The 14,870-nt window shown below is 37.1% G+C and overlaps 1 protein-coding gene across 1 annotated transcript in view; it reads right to left on the reverse strand.

Moving 5' to 3' along the window:
- The window catches only part of LOC127619179 (rap guanine nucleotide exchange factor 3-like), a 36,308-nt gene extending 21,645 nt beyond the window's left edge, over positions 1–14,663 (reverse strand). The window contains exons 1-2 of the mRNA XM_052091971.1: positions 14,345–14,663; positions 6,274–6,318 (exon numbers count right to left, since the gene is read on the reverse strand). Of these exons, the coding sequence (XP_051947931.1) occupies positions 6,274–6,318; positions 14,345–14,431 (132 nt within the window). The 5' untranslated portion in view covers positions 14,432–14,663. The remainder of the gene's footprint in view (positions 1–6,273; positions 6,319–14,344) is intronic.
- Between the last annotated feature and the right edge of the window lie 207 nt (positions 14,664–14,870).

The raw sequence follows: 14,870 nt of genomic DNA on the forward strand, positions 1-14,870 counted from the left end.
AAAAAACATTTCTCCATTGCAACTAACAGTGCATTCAAAGAATACATTTTATCAGTGCATGCTTCCCAGGAATTGACTCAATGGACTTGGCAATTCTAGCACCAAATTACCATAGTATGAATAACACATCAAACTAACTATGGACATCATTTACCAAGTTTGACAACCCGAAAGTGTCCAAATCCTTTGTCTTAATATTAAACAATATCTTTTCGATTATAATTAAAAAAAACTTATACTTTAAAGTACTTTCAAATAAATTCCACTTTGTATGGTATTTTGTTATATAATGCAATTATGTTCATGTTTTTTTTTTTTTTTTTTGCTTAAAGTGCACCTATTATGGTTTTGAAACATGCCTAATTTTGTTTTAAAGGTCTCATTCAATAGATTTACATGCATCCAAGGTCAAAAAACACTTTCATTTGCTCATAATTTAAATTGCAGCATTACCTTTTTTTTCCCCAGTGTCAAAAACGGCTCGTTCAAGGAACCGCTCTAAAGGATTCATTCTAAACTCCTCCTTTCAGAGACCTACTCTGCTCTGATTGGTCAAATGTCCCAGTCTGTTGTGATTGGTCTACCGCTGTGTAGTCTAGTGTTTGAGGGCGGGACAAAGCGGTTCGCAAGCAGCCAATGAAGACCAGAGGTGGGTTTTTTGTTACCAAATTACGTAGGTTAGTGCAGGAAGTAAGACTGGAATTACTAACGACTCGTTTCAGGTGTTCGGAATCGTTTCTTTCTTTTAGAAGTCAATAACTCAAATTGTTGTGCACTTTGATTTTTGAAACTTTGCAGACTTTTTTACATTTGCAAACAGCTATATAACACACTACATGAAAGGTAATATTTGAAAAACCATAATAGGTGCTCTTTAATAAATCTGACACATATTTATTATGTGACGTGTGCTTGTGGGGCCAGTGCATATATTGATTTTTCTTCTATTTAATTTTTCTATATAGTTATTATATAGTTCTATTGAGGTTGTGTTATATAGTTGATTAAATACATTAGAATACATTTTTAATTGTGGCCAAATACCTTTACTCATATACATACAGTATATATTAGTAAAGAAGTCACGCTCTGCTCTCATGCTTTAAGCGATTTTTTTCATGTAAAAGTATGCAAAAAATCATCCTACTCCCTTAAAGATATTAATGAAAAAAGTGTCCTGAGATACCTCACCAGTCTATCTGACAGCTGTAGACTTTGTAAACAGCAAACAAAAATCCATCAGTCATTTTGCTCGTTCTCATAGTGTTGTCTCTGAAGCAGATCATTGAGGCTATGATTCATAATGTTTGTCAGTTGAGGGCGCTATTGTGCCGCTGTTGAATTTGACAGCCACAGGAACAAACAATGCTGCTCTTTTGCTTGGTTTTGTTTTCCAAATTATCTTTGGAATGAGAGCGCGTGGCTAATTCAACGACTCCGTCACATGAAAGCTTCAGAACACTTAAATAGCTTAGATCACCTTTAATGATGATTCTCATTAATGTAAAACAGTCAAAACTAAACTGAAGTAAAAATGAAAGACAGTAGACCATGACCATCTTTTTTGTCATTGTGATAATGACAATTGGGGTGTAAAATGTGGTAAATGTCACGTAAATAATGTCACAATGTAAAAAATCTTAAATGGCTTTAAATATGTTCTTCATTTTCATTATGCAAAATATAAATACATATGGTACCAGGAATTTTTTTTAACAGGTTATGTGAGAATCACCCACATTTCAATAAAAATATAACAAGAAGAGCAAGTCTGGTTTGCTTTTCTTAAGCTCTCAGGTGTGTCCAAGGATCCCTAAAGAGCTTTAAGCAAACTCCTACTTGGTCACAGAAGAGTGCTTTTGTGACGTCTCCATGAAACTATAAGGTTTGTCCAGAGGGAATGGGTGGCATTGTTTAAGTCTGGGTCAGATTGCTATGCAAACAGTTACCAAAAACAATGTGGAAGAGCAGCTTGAAAGTACTTAATGTACAATATAAATGTGTAGAATGTGTGGTTGTAATATTGCACCATGGGAGCACCTAAACACAGCACGTTAACTCTGATTTCTTACTGTGATTACCTTAAACCACTATGTGAATTTGAATGTCCAAATCACCAAACAAGAGAGCCTCACCCAACCGAAATGTGCAAGCATCTAACACAAATAACCTCAACTACAGAGATTGTTGGGAAGGTGGTTGAGCTTCCTTTGAATTCAAGTGTTAGTCACCCACAGGCGATAGGCTTTGAAGTAGCAGCAGTGCAGACCCGTCCTCCTCTAAGCTGTAGGGAGGAAACAGGCTGAGTTTTCCATCTGTGGGCGACGGTAACAGTGGAGGCAGTTGTGATGGTTTGACCTTGGTGAGCAGAAGGAATAGCTCCATCCCACACAATACATACACAATGACAGAGTTGGGCAGGAACCATAGCAGAGAAACAATGGCCACTCAGAAAACATTATGGTTATGAACTTACAGTACACCTTCTGTGTAATGAGACTGAGTTTCATTACATGACTTAATAATTTCAGAATACAGTAAATAAGCAGCCACATTTTCTCATGGACACTGCACAGACAGTGAAAATATAAAGCTTTCTTATGTGGTTTTATAGTGATCACACACAAACTGTTAAGACCTAAATCATTTTTCAATATTAAAAGATAAAAGATTTTAAAACTGTAAGCGACTGTTCACACCAAATGTGTTTTGTATCCATTGTGTTTCTATGTAAACATGCACTAGATGGACGTCTTTGATCATTGTGCCAAGTCTCACTGTGTTTTCAGTGTGTGTGAACAAGAGCACCATGTCTTTAAGACAGGCTAAAAGAACTTCAACTTCTAAAAACGCATCTTGCATTCTGTAATGTGTTTTGGGCTGCAGTCTGTGTTCAGTCTGAAAGCCTCCTGAATCTCATGGGCCACAAGATGAAAAATAGCAACATGATCACACAGGAATTCGGCATATTGTTTCCGAGAGTTCCACTACTCTAGGATCAGCCACATTATGCAGACCCCCTGACAAGTGATCTCCTATCAGGTATTTTTGCATCAGCTCCAGCATGTTTACCTTTCCATGTGGTGTGACCGGCAGAGTGTTGCATCAATAGCGTTAGTTCGGATCCCACATTGAAACCAAGATGTACTCATGTTTGCACAATCAATGACAAGTGCAATTCAGAGGTTGCATTTTGCCCTCTAACATTAAATTTTTACATTTATGTTAGGGTTGGGGGTACAGATTGTAAAATATGCATTCCTCTTCACTGTACAGCTAAAAACAACATGCTTTTGGTGCCCCTCCGTGGACGTTTCACCCAGAAAATGGATGTCCCATGTGCTCATATGCCCCAAAACACTTACCGCTTTGGCCACTGGGGGCAATGTTTCCAATTTCAGTAAGCACAGACTGATTTTAGCTTAAGAAATGTCAACCTACAGTTTTAATATTGTGGGGTGCCAAAGAAAAATTCTCAGTAGCTTGAGAACTATTTACAATATTTTCAGAAGATTCAGTAAGTGAAATTTAAAGAAAAATACAAACTGCAGAGAGGTTTGCTTCGGAGCAAAGCTTGCATCAATATACAGAACGAAACACAAACACAACTTATCGTTTTTAAATTTTTTGCTTCAGAACATCAAAATTCTCAAGATGTATGTGGTCAAAATAGCATGGTAAACAAACGTAACATTACTAATAACAAAGGACCTTTCCAGGGACCATATCAGCATTCCTTGTTCAAGAGCTCTAGCCTCTTTCTGCTCAGAGAAACACACTCCAAGAATCATTGTGCCCACCAAAAGAACACTCCAGGAGTTGAGAGCATTCCACAGATGAAAGATGCTTTCAGAGCCCGGATAAACCCCATTTAAATCTTTAGCAATATTACATTTTCTTCCATCAGGCCCTGACTTATTCCCAAATATGCAAGCTCAGATGTTTGCGTTAAACAATCTACTGGAAAACAAATGTCATTGCAGCTGCATTATCTCAACTTTTTGGAAACGTGTCTTTGCGTTGTAGTGTGGAAAAGGAAAATGGAGATATAAGAAAATATGACGTATTTGTTGCCATGTGAGGCAGTCATGTGGCCATGTTGTAACGCTGTTGTTGTGCCTACTATCCACTAGTGTTGTTAAAGATAAATGTTACTTTGTAAAAACTACACATTACATTCCTTCAGAGGCGAAGGAACGTTTATTTGGAATTGCTGTCCGGCAGGCAGAACACGAGGATAATTGCATTTCAGACTGAATATGGAAATGACACATGGTCACGCTTCTAACGTTTTTTCTTTCTTCCCAAAAACACTGTTGACATAGCTTAAAGGGGTCGACTAAGGTGGTTATGAAAGTATGTGGTTATGGTAATTATAACAGCAATGTTTGTGTATGTATTGGCTCTCAAATCACGAAACAGACTCATTTGAGGTTTGACTGGATTAAATGTTCATAAGATAAAGCCAGGAATAACCTTTCCGTACTGTATGTTTACTTGCAAATTTCTCTTGCTTATCAATGACAAGGCTTTCCCGTTTAAGTCACTCTTGAAGAATGAGAGATAAGGTTGAATGAACTAAGGTGGGGATGGGGTGGAAATTGAAGACTGGATCTAGCCCATGGGAAAGAAACATCACAAATGAGATCTTGTTAATATCTCGGTTGTTTCTCCTCAGTTGTTTCTCCTAGACAGAAATTAGATTAAACTGAGAGCAAATGGAGACATTTGTCTCCAGAATCAGATGTTTTACACTCAGATGAGAAAGAAATAGCCCAGTAATCGCACACATGTCTCAAACTGTGTTCAGATTAGCCAGGATACCGAAGTCAGAGATTTAAGATCCAGCAATTCTCAAGAAATTCTTCCAAGATCGAACTATCTGTACTATAGACCAAGACCAATGGTCCAAAACAATATAAGTGCCATTAACAGCATTTGTGACTATGTTTATTGACACAAAATGTATTTTGACTCATTTATTTAAAACAAAAGCAAAAATCATGGTCACAGTAGGCCACTTACAATGGAGCGAGAATGGGCCAGTCCATAAACATTAAAATACACATACATGTTTCAAATGTATAGCTACAAGACGCAGATATTATATGTGTTAAAATTATTTAGTGTAATAAAATCAGGGATTTACCAGTGTTACAGCATTATACCAGATTACAGGGTTTACCAGTGTTATGTCAACATGACAACGAAGTTGTAATATTATATATAACTTTACACAGATAAGGTTGGTAAACGATTTTATTAAACTAAAATCATGTTAACACGAACAATGTTTATGTCTTGTGGCTATACTTTTGTAACAGTGTGTATTTTCATATTTATGAACTTTAGGAGAAACATCTGAGACACAGTTGAGTCATACCGAGCTATTACTTCAAGTCAATTAAAAATACAATCTCCTTTATGAGTAGAGACCTAGTTTAACAATGTATTCAACAATTAACTGTACAAATGAGATCGCCTGGCTGCAATGCTGGAGCAAAAACAATTTACAGTGTCTCTCTCCCTCAGGGGCTCACATGATACTGAAGGGACATGTATCATATGAGTTGAAAGAGGTGACACTGCAGTGTTAGAACCGCCCGGGGCAATTAAATAGCTATGAAGAAGGAATAAGGTTTCATGAATAAAATACAAATGCAATCCTTCTTGGAAAACAATAAAACAAATAGTGGTACAGTACTTTTTCAATTCAGTTTGAAAACATGAACAATTATGTATGCAGTAACTCACTACATTTTGAAACTGATCAAAGCACAAGTTGGATATATTCTATGCGTCATATTAACATTCTATTTGATTTGATTGAGTTTCACCTCAAGCAAATATTGGCTAGGAATAACTATGGTTGTAGTAACTCCTAAAAACTTATTTAAAATGGATCTTTGTATCTATTTTATTTATTTATTATAGCCTCTCCCATTCTGGAGGAATGTTGTGACTGGGTGAGAGATCAGATTCCATTAGAAGTGTAATATTTTACTTGACTTTTGTTATTATGTTTTAGCCCTATTTAGAATTCCATAAGCCTTATTATGCCTTTAACATTGTTGCATGTAGAGCCACCCTCTAATTATCTCTGTGAGCACAGTATTACTAAGACATATAGGATAGAAGTGTGAAGATAAAAGCATGTGCACTAAATGCCATTCAGCTGGTCTAGAATACGGTTTTACTTTCCATCCTTATGAACTGTATTTTAGGAATCTAGTAGAATTCAGACCTCTTGACGTGTACAAAAGGGCTTCCTACCTGTTTGATGGAGTTTTGTGTGTCCACAGCTTCTGGCAGAGGTGTCTGTGATGAGAAAAAGAGAGAAAGAAAGAGTTTAAGGATCAGAACAGGACTAGGGCAGAGCTCTACCTCTGAATATTAGTGGTTATTATTATTTCCATTTCATTTGTGTGTTATAATAAATGGTGAGCTGGCACTGGAATTTCATTTTAATGTTTTCACAAGTGCTCCTTGTGGCTGTTATCAGTAGCGTTGATGGATAGTGGCAATGTTCTCTTGAGCAGAGTGACACGCACTCTACTGGCTCTGCTAATCCACAGCTAGCGCTCTTTGATACATAGCAGTCCATTTTGCACAAGCAAACATCACCCACATTTTCATCAGAGCATGTAAATTCTAGTTTTAAGCCATTATAGATATTTACACTGAGCGTTATACAAACTTTCAGCCTTAAAAAAAAAACCCCAGCCAGGTTGTGACTGGCAAAATGCCCCTCTGTCCATGTACAATGAAAATATTTATACATGGTGCAAAAAAGGCCCCAAGGAGGGCTAAAGTATACCAGAAGACATGCCAGACTAATGTAGCCATGTGTGGCATTTGACGCCTGCATTGCACATGATCCCTGCCACCTACCTTGCTTTCATCAAAGACTAACAGCTATAATGTAATTATGAGTCACACAGGAATTCAAGAGGAATGTTTGGCTCTGTAAGCTTGCTTGTCAGGTGGTGAGAAGAAAAGAGATATGATCATTTAGAGGTTAAACCTATGTATTAGCAATACAACTGGCTTGACAGGTTAACAAATGAGCTGATGTTATACATAATGCTAAATATTAGACTGGGTAAATATGGGTCCTATTTTTTACAGAGCACTGGTAAACATTACAAATATATATTTAAATAAAACAATGAATATTTGATATAGCCTAATTGATAAAGATAAATAGATTTAAAATAAAATGTTCAACCAAAAATGAAAATTTTGCAAACATTTACATCGTTCCAAACCTGTTTGATTTTTTAGAACACAAGTTGTATAGACTATTTTTATGGTATTTTGTCCTATTTAGAGCTTGAAAATCATTGTATATTGATATATTGCAGAAACTTCCAACTGCATCTTAAGTGAAGATCTGACAAGTTCAATCCTAACTGAAATCACTTTGGTTAATAATAATTATAATATAATAATTTAAATTTTAAATTAAAATATTTAGCACAAAGTGCTTCACAATATATAAAATCATAACACACTCTACACACTTTAACATCAGGTTAAAACAAAAATTCACAAAGAAATAAAAGCATGTCTATACAAATTAGTTTTTAAACAAGACTTTCACACTGGGCATGTTTGCTGCAGTCCGATTCGAGTGCAAATGTTCCCGGTGCCCCCTCCAGCGTTGGTCTGGTTTCACACTCACTTGATTCTATCAGACCCTGGTCCATTTGCGTTCATCTTACATCATCAAAAACACGCATGGAGAACGCAACGTGACTCATCATATTTTTTTGTGCCATTATGCACAGCAGAGTGAACGACAACTGTGTATATGTGCGCTTCAAGGCGTAACTTATCAGATGTCCAGGGGAAGGCGGCTTGCTGCTGATTGCAAACTGCGTTTTTTGAGGAGACAACTGATTGCAAGGGCTTCGGTTGCATCTTTGTTTACACTGCACACTTACTCACGCTCATGGCCAAGGTGAAGTTATCGCCACTGCCATCTCCTATTTTACCCTATATTTGTAACATATAGTAGTATTTATATATAGTATTTATAAGATAGATATGTAGATAGACAGACAGACAGACAGTTTGTATAGTGTTGATTGTACTTGTATGCCATTGTGGTGTCATTACGTTTTGGGGAATTTCAGTGCATCCTAGTCAGAGTTGCTTTCACGTTCACGCAAATCGCGCTACAGTTCCATTGCAACCAAATTCTGACCACCTCCTACAGGTAGTCTCTTGTTCGGTACCGCGGTGCTTTCCCCGGTCCAAATGACAGCTTTCACATTACCAATTTTTCATGAGAACCGTGCTCTGTTTCAAACTAAACTGGCAGTGTGAAAGCACACTTAAAAACAGACACAGATACAGCCGATCTAATCTCCCAGGACAGCCGATCTAATCTCCCAACAACTCACGACAAGTACATCTAAGAGGTTGATTTTTTTCGTAAGGTCTTAAAAGTTACTGCTAAATAATCTGGCACCAAACCATGTAATGCTTTAAATGTAATTAATAAAATCATCAAATCAACCCTGAAATGAATTGGTAACCAATGCAAAGATGCTAAAACGTAATATGATTAAAAGTCCTAGTTTCTGTCAAAAGTCTAGCTGCAGCATTTTGCACTGATTGTAGCAGTGCTAAAGTGGGCTGATTTAAAGTTGAAAACAGTGCATTACAATAATCTAGGTAAGACAAAATAAAAGCATGAATAAACTTTTCTGTTTCCAAAAACTCAAAACATGTCTCACCTAGGAAAATGTCCTTAACTGATAAAAACAAGAATGAACTAACTTCCTGATGTGATATTCAAAATGTAAATTTGCATCAAAATAGATGTCCAACAATCTCACCACCTGCTGAATATTTGGGACCACCTCATTAAGCTGACTCAATCTGATTCCCATGAGACACCGATGGGCCTGGGTAGCTCAGTGGTAAAAGATGCTGGCTACCACCCCTGGAGTTTGTGAGTTCCAATCCCAGGGCGTGCTGAGTGACTCCAACCAGGTCTCCTAAGCAACCAAATTGGCCTGGTTGCTAGGGAGGGTAGAGTCACACAGGGTAACCACCTTGTGGGATTGAGGTGAGTCACTATACCACCATGAGGACTTAGAGTAAATTAGGAATTGGAAAATCCAAATTGGGAGTAAAAGGGGATAAAAAAAAACATGACCTATTATAAAAACCTCTGTTTTATCAGTATTTAATTGAAGAAAAATTACTTTTTTTGTTGTTGTATTTTCAAATCACAGACCCAAGCTTTAACATATATATATATAGCGAAAACAACATTGTCTCTAACTGGGATCTTTGTGGAACTCCTCAATCTATAGTTAAAGAGAAGGACATTTCATCTCCAACAGACACTACAAATTTCCTCATTCGACAAATAGAAAACAAACCAATTTAAAGCACCCCCAATACTCCCATCCATCTCTTCGATGTATCATTTAAACCTGAATGATCAACTGTATCATACGCTGTGGTTAAATCAAGCAGTCTAAAATGGAGCACTCTCAATAAGTCATTTTTCACGACTGAACATTTGTGTTTGGTGTGCAAAGGTCTTTAAGAAGGGCAGTTTCGGTACTGTGGTTTTCTCTAAAATCTGACTGAAATTTCTTAAAAATAAACAGATAAAATAGGATTCTATAAATAGGATGTTCCTGTAATATGTCCCCTGGTCATGTCTGCTATCATTGTATGGAAAAGAGCAGCTTGGACAATCTGTTAAACTTGTCTTTTTGTGTTCTACAAAAAAAAAGAAAAACGTGCGGGTGAGTAAATGATAACAGTATTTTAATTGGGGGGTTAATTGTAATGCCCGATATGGTGTAGAAAATACAAGTCATTGAAATGACACTAGCAAAGAGGAAGCATTCAAGTGATTTCAAACAGCTGAACAAGATTATGTCCTTGAGAATTTATCTCTGATGGGATTCTGGCTCAAGAGGCACTATAGGATTTGGTGCAGTGTCCAGCCATTAATGACAATTGCCACCAGCTCTAATCCATGTCTGCAATCAAAGCTTTTTCAGACAAGAAAGGCTTCACTCCCCTCTATATGATGAAAATCGGAGCATCGATGAGATTGAAGATAAAATAATGGATGAACTGTCGTTTTAAATATTTATATTTATTGGTAAGCTGTTAACCACTGCTGATTTAGATGCCCATGTGCTGTGCAGTTGTTGATTCTGAAATGAATTGACCTATGGTGGAATATCTGCAGATCATCTCAAATATGATACAACATATCAAACTTCACAATAAGGGTGGACTATAACGGAAAACTCACTATTGTCAGTGTTTTATAAAATAAAGTGATAAAATAAAAATCTTTATTTGAAAGTTATTTAAAGACCCATCACTGTTTTTTTCCAGTGTTGACATGCAATGCTTCCAATTGAAACAGGAAGTTGAGGCAAGACATTTCGAAGGGCTATATTCAAGAGAGCATTTGATTGGACAAAAATGTGGATATGCTTGTGTGTGCAAGATGAGTCATAAATATTTATGCTTCTTTTTTCTGAAAGTTTTATATCAGTGTTACTGATTAATCATTGCTCAAAGCTAAAAGACATGAACTAACAGCCAAAAATCTCCAAACAAATTTATTTCATCGGTTTTGACACATATGTAAAGTGCCAATTAATGACAAATTCAATTACATGGCAGGAGTTCTAAAACCATAGATTAATTTTGAAATGCATACCATCTTTCACTACGAACTTTACCATCTATTATGTAATTCTGCTAACATATTAGCTAATTGTTTGAAACCTTGCTGACAAAGAAATTCACCATAGGCATCCATCTTAAAACTTCCCACCTGATTCCCTAATACAATATGGCAGAGAATCCTTAACTCCGCTTTTATGAGCCACTGCTAGAGTCTGTTCCCACGCCAGGTGTTATTCAGCATCAGCTGACTGATGTTGTCATCTCAAAAGAAGCATATCCTGCCATTTATGGGCTTGGCCTGATAATGTATCTTTACTAATCTCATAGATTTTGTGTTGGGTAGTGGGGGAAGGGGTTGAATGTTTATTCAAAAAAGTAAATGATACCTTTGGAACGGTCGTTGGGGGCCATTATGCACATGACTTTATGAGTTTGTTTACTTAGGATAAAATGGTGTTAAAGGTAAAGTGTGTAATATATGCACCAATAGGGTAACTAAATGGAATTATAATTAATCAAAACAACAAATGCTTTCAAAGAGGTTTCCCAAACTCTCCAACCCATCTTCCATTGGTCGCCCAAGCATTCTGTCGAACATCTCTTTTTGTGTTCAATGGAAGACAGAAAGTCATATGGGCTTGGAACAATAAGAAGGTGAGTATAGCTAAATTATGACATGACTAAAGTTTTTGGGTGAACTATCCCTTTAACATGAAGTAAACATTCAACTTCACCTTTAATAGAAGAATCAAACTTTATTTATTGCCATGCAACCAGAACCGGTGTAATTTGTTTCAATGACTTTGATGCAGTGATGTACACCATGAACATATTTCAGGGACAATCCCCCTGGAACAACATGGGTTTAATTGCTTTGCTCAAGGGCAAAACGCTGATGGCTTATGACCTGCTTCTTTTGGTGATCAAACCAACAACCTTACAGATACCAGCCCAGAGCCTTAACCACTACACTACACCAGTGAACATTTTAATGCAGCAGATGCCCACTGATTGAGTCAACAATACCACCATTTAAGCCTGATGTATAATAATCTCGAAAAGATTTTAGGGATAAGCTGATTGTTACAAACAGTAAAAAAAGGTATTTTTCTTCAGCTAATTTGGTAGCTTCATTTTCTACATCAATTTTGCCTGTTTAGTTTCCTTCCAACAGTCGCAAAGGACAGTATGTTTGGATGCTAGAATGAGGAGGGATGATTCCCAGGTGTTCAAGTTCACTGCCTCCTCATGCTTCATTTCTCATATAGTTTAAGGCTCGCCAGCATTGAGATCTCTCCACCTTGTGGGTGTCTGTTGACTGAGTAAACTGCGTGGACTGTGACTGCAGCCGCCTGGATCACATGCTCCGGCTCAAGAGGGAAATTACGCTTAGCTATTGACTCTATGTCTAATGAAACTGGTTAAGATCTGAAATGGCCTGCAGATGAAATGCTTTGGAGATGCTATTTCACTTTTGGATTGTATTGAATTGGGATGGACAGATTTAATGCAGTCTTTAATACTTAAGGTTGTGCTGTCTACTTTACTTTTTGTTTAATTAACGATTGCAAAGTTTAAATAAGAAAAATGGAAAGCAAACAACCAAATGTCTTGTTTTATAACAAGCTCCTGAGCAGTAAAAGCAATAAATTATACTACATTAATTAAAGAGGCCTTGCCATTAATCTTAGTTAAAACTCTTAAGGGAGTCTCTCTTAATGTGGTGGGCAAAAATACATTACAATACTAATGCAGGATACTCTTGAGGCACATGCCTGGGGCTCTGTTTTGGTTTTTATATTGAATGTGGACAAAATGTTTATGTAATTCATTACAAAAAATACCAGCCAGTTAAAAATCAGTTCTGATATGGTCTATAGAGTGGTAGGTGTGGAGGTGGCGTAGTGGGCTAAAGCACATAACTGTTAATCAGAAGGTCACTGGTTCGATCCCCACAGCCACCACCATTGTGTCCTTGAGTAAGGCACTTAACTCCAGGTTGCTCCAGGGGGATTGTCCCTGTAATAAGTGCACTGCAAGTCGCTTTGGATAAAAGTGTCTGCCAAATGCATAAATGTAAATGTAAATGGTATGTTGACATAAAACAAAGATTTATTTCCCTCTTTAACTAAGAGGTTCAATCTACTTTAACTACCTCTTTATCACCTCTCAGGGTAACCTCAGGCAATGTGAGGTATTTCACCCTGTCCAGTAGTTATTGCTGGAATGCAAAAGAGGGACACTGGGGTCCTGTGCCTCAACATATAAAAGACAACCACTCCATGACAACCAACCATCATTAGTGCAGAATGTTCCAAATGATCAAATTAAATATTTATTGTTTGTTTAATATATCAATATAACACCCAAATAATCAACACAAATTTTTCATTCTGGGTTTTCTTAAATTTGGATGTAGAAAACAAATGCTGAATACATGAGGTTTACTCTATTGTGTACGAAAGTTTACTCTAGTTTGCTATGGTCTACAGTGGGTCTTCCTGTCCTGGAATCCTTTCTGTGCACATTCTTTTCCAAACTGCAAGGGAACAATAAGGTGGACAATAAACAATACGTTATAAATAACTTGTTCTTGTTTAAGCCTTTAGTCCAACACATGTTAACACTGAAACATACACACACAAACAATGGAAAGTGCTTTTACTCCAGTGAGTCTTAGCTGTTTGGGGTCCCGTTAAATGTCTGGGGGATTTTGGTCAAGTGTCTTAACCTCTAGCCTCCATTTACATCATTTGGCATTGGCTTCAATGCCATTACCCCTTCACACACACACACACACACACACACACACACACACACACACACACACACACACACATATATATAAAAGGTCTTTATAAACACTAATAACTAATCCTAACCAAAACCTTCCCCTACCCCAAAATTTATATTTACAATAATATATATAAATAAAATAAAACACACACACACACACACACACACACACACACACACACACACACACACGTTGTGTTTCCATGTTTTATGGGGACTTTCCATAGACATAATGGTTTTTATACTGTACAAACTTTATATTCTATCCCCTAAACCTAACCCTACCCCTAAACCTAACCCTCACAGAAAACTTTCTGCATTTTTACATTTTCAAAAAACATAATTTAGTATGATTTATAAGCTGTTTTCCTCATGGGGACTGACAAAATGTCCCCACAAGGTCAAACATTTCGGGTTTTACTATCCTTATGGGGACATTTGGTCCCCACAAAGTGATAAATACACGCACACACACACACACACACACACACACACACACACACACACACACACACACACACATATAAAGGTCTTTATAAACACTAATAACTAATCCTAACCAAACCTTCCCTACCCCAAAATTTATATTTACAATATATATATAAATAAAACACACACACACACACACACACACACACACACACACACACACACACACACACACACACACACACACACACACTATATCAATAGTATGTTCCAGCTACAGCAGGGTTCCAATACAATCACACCTGCATTACTTTACATGGTGTAATTATATCTTTCACCTTCATTTATAGAAGTTTTCAAAACACCCATTCTTTCAAGCCTTGTCAAGTAACATTACTATAAGATTGTGTCTTAAATCATATTAGTTCTGCACACTTACCCAACTAATTCCCTGGATTTTAGGTGTTTTCTCAACGGAACCGCGATCAGGATATACTTGGTAATTGTAACTCCGAAAGAGATGCATGTTTCAATGAGGTCCGATATATGAACAATTATTTCACTTGGAGATCATCTGTTGCAGTAACACATGGCGAAAGGCGCATTTCCAGTAAGAGTTTGGCCATCCCTGCCTGAAGACAACGCAACCTATTCTCTGCATTCCTACATGCGTGTTTTCACCAGGTTCCAAAAGCCATTAAAACCTGCTGTGAGCTGTCAAACAAGCCTGCGCGCTCTCGACAATCCAACCTCGCACTTCTAAAACATGAGGCGCCACCCCGTGCTGCGCGCTCCCGCCCCTACTGCCTCTCTCTTCACAGCGTCCGCACGGATTTGTTTCAAGGATTCATAATTGTGTAACCTTTAAATTTCCTTTGTTGTTTACCGCTTTATTCGTATTCATGTAAGTTCGCCATTTTAAAACTTCCTAATAGACCTAACTTTAATTTAGTCAATAACATTGA

Source organism: Xyrauchen texanus, chromosome 25 (genome assembly GCF_025860055.1).
Source record: "Xyrauchen texanus isolate HMW12.3.18 chromosome 25, RBS_HiC_50CHRs, whole genome shotgun sequence".
NCBI lineage: Eukaryota > Metazoa > Chordata > Actinopteri > Cypriniformes > Catostomidae > Xyrauchen > Xyrauchen texanus.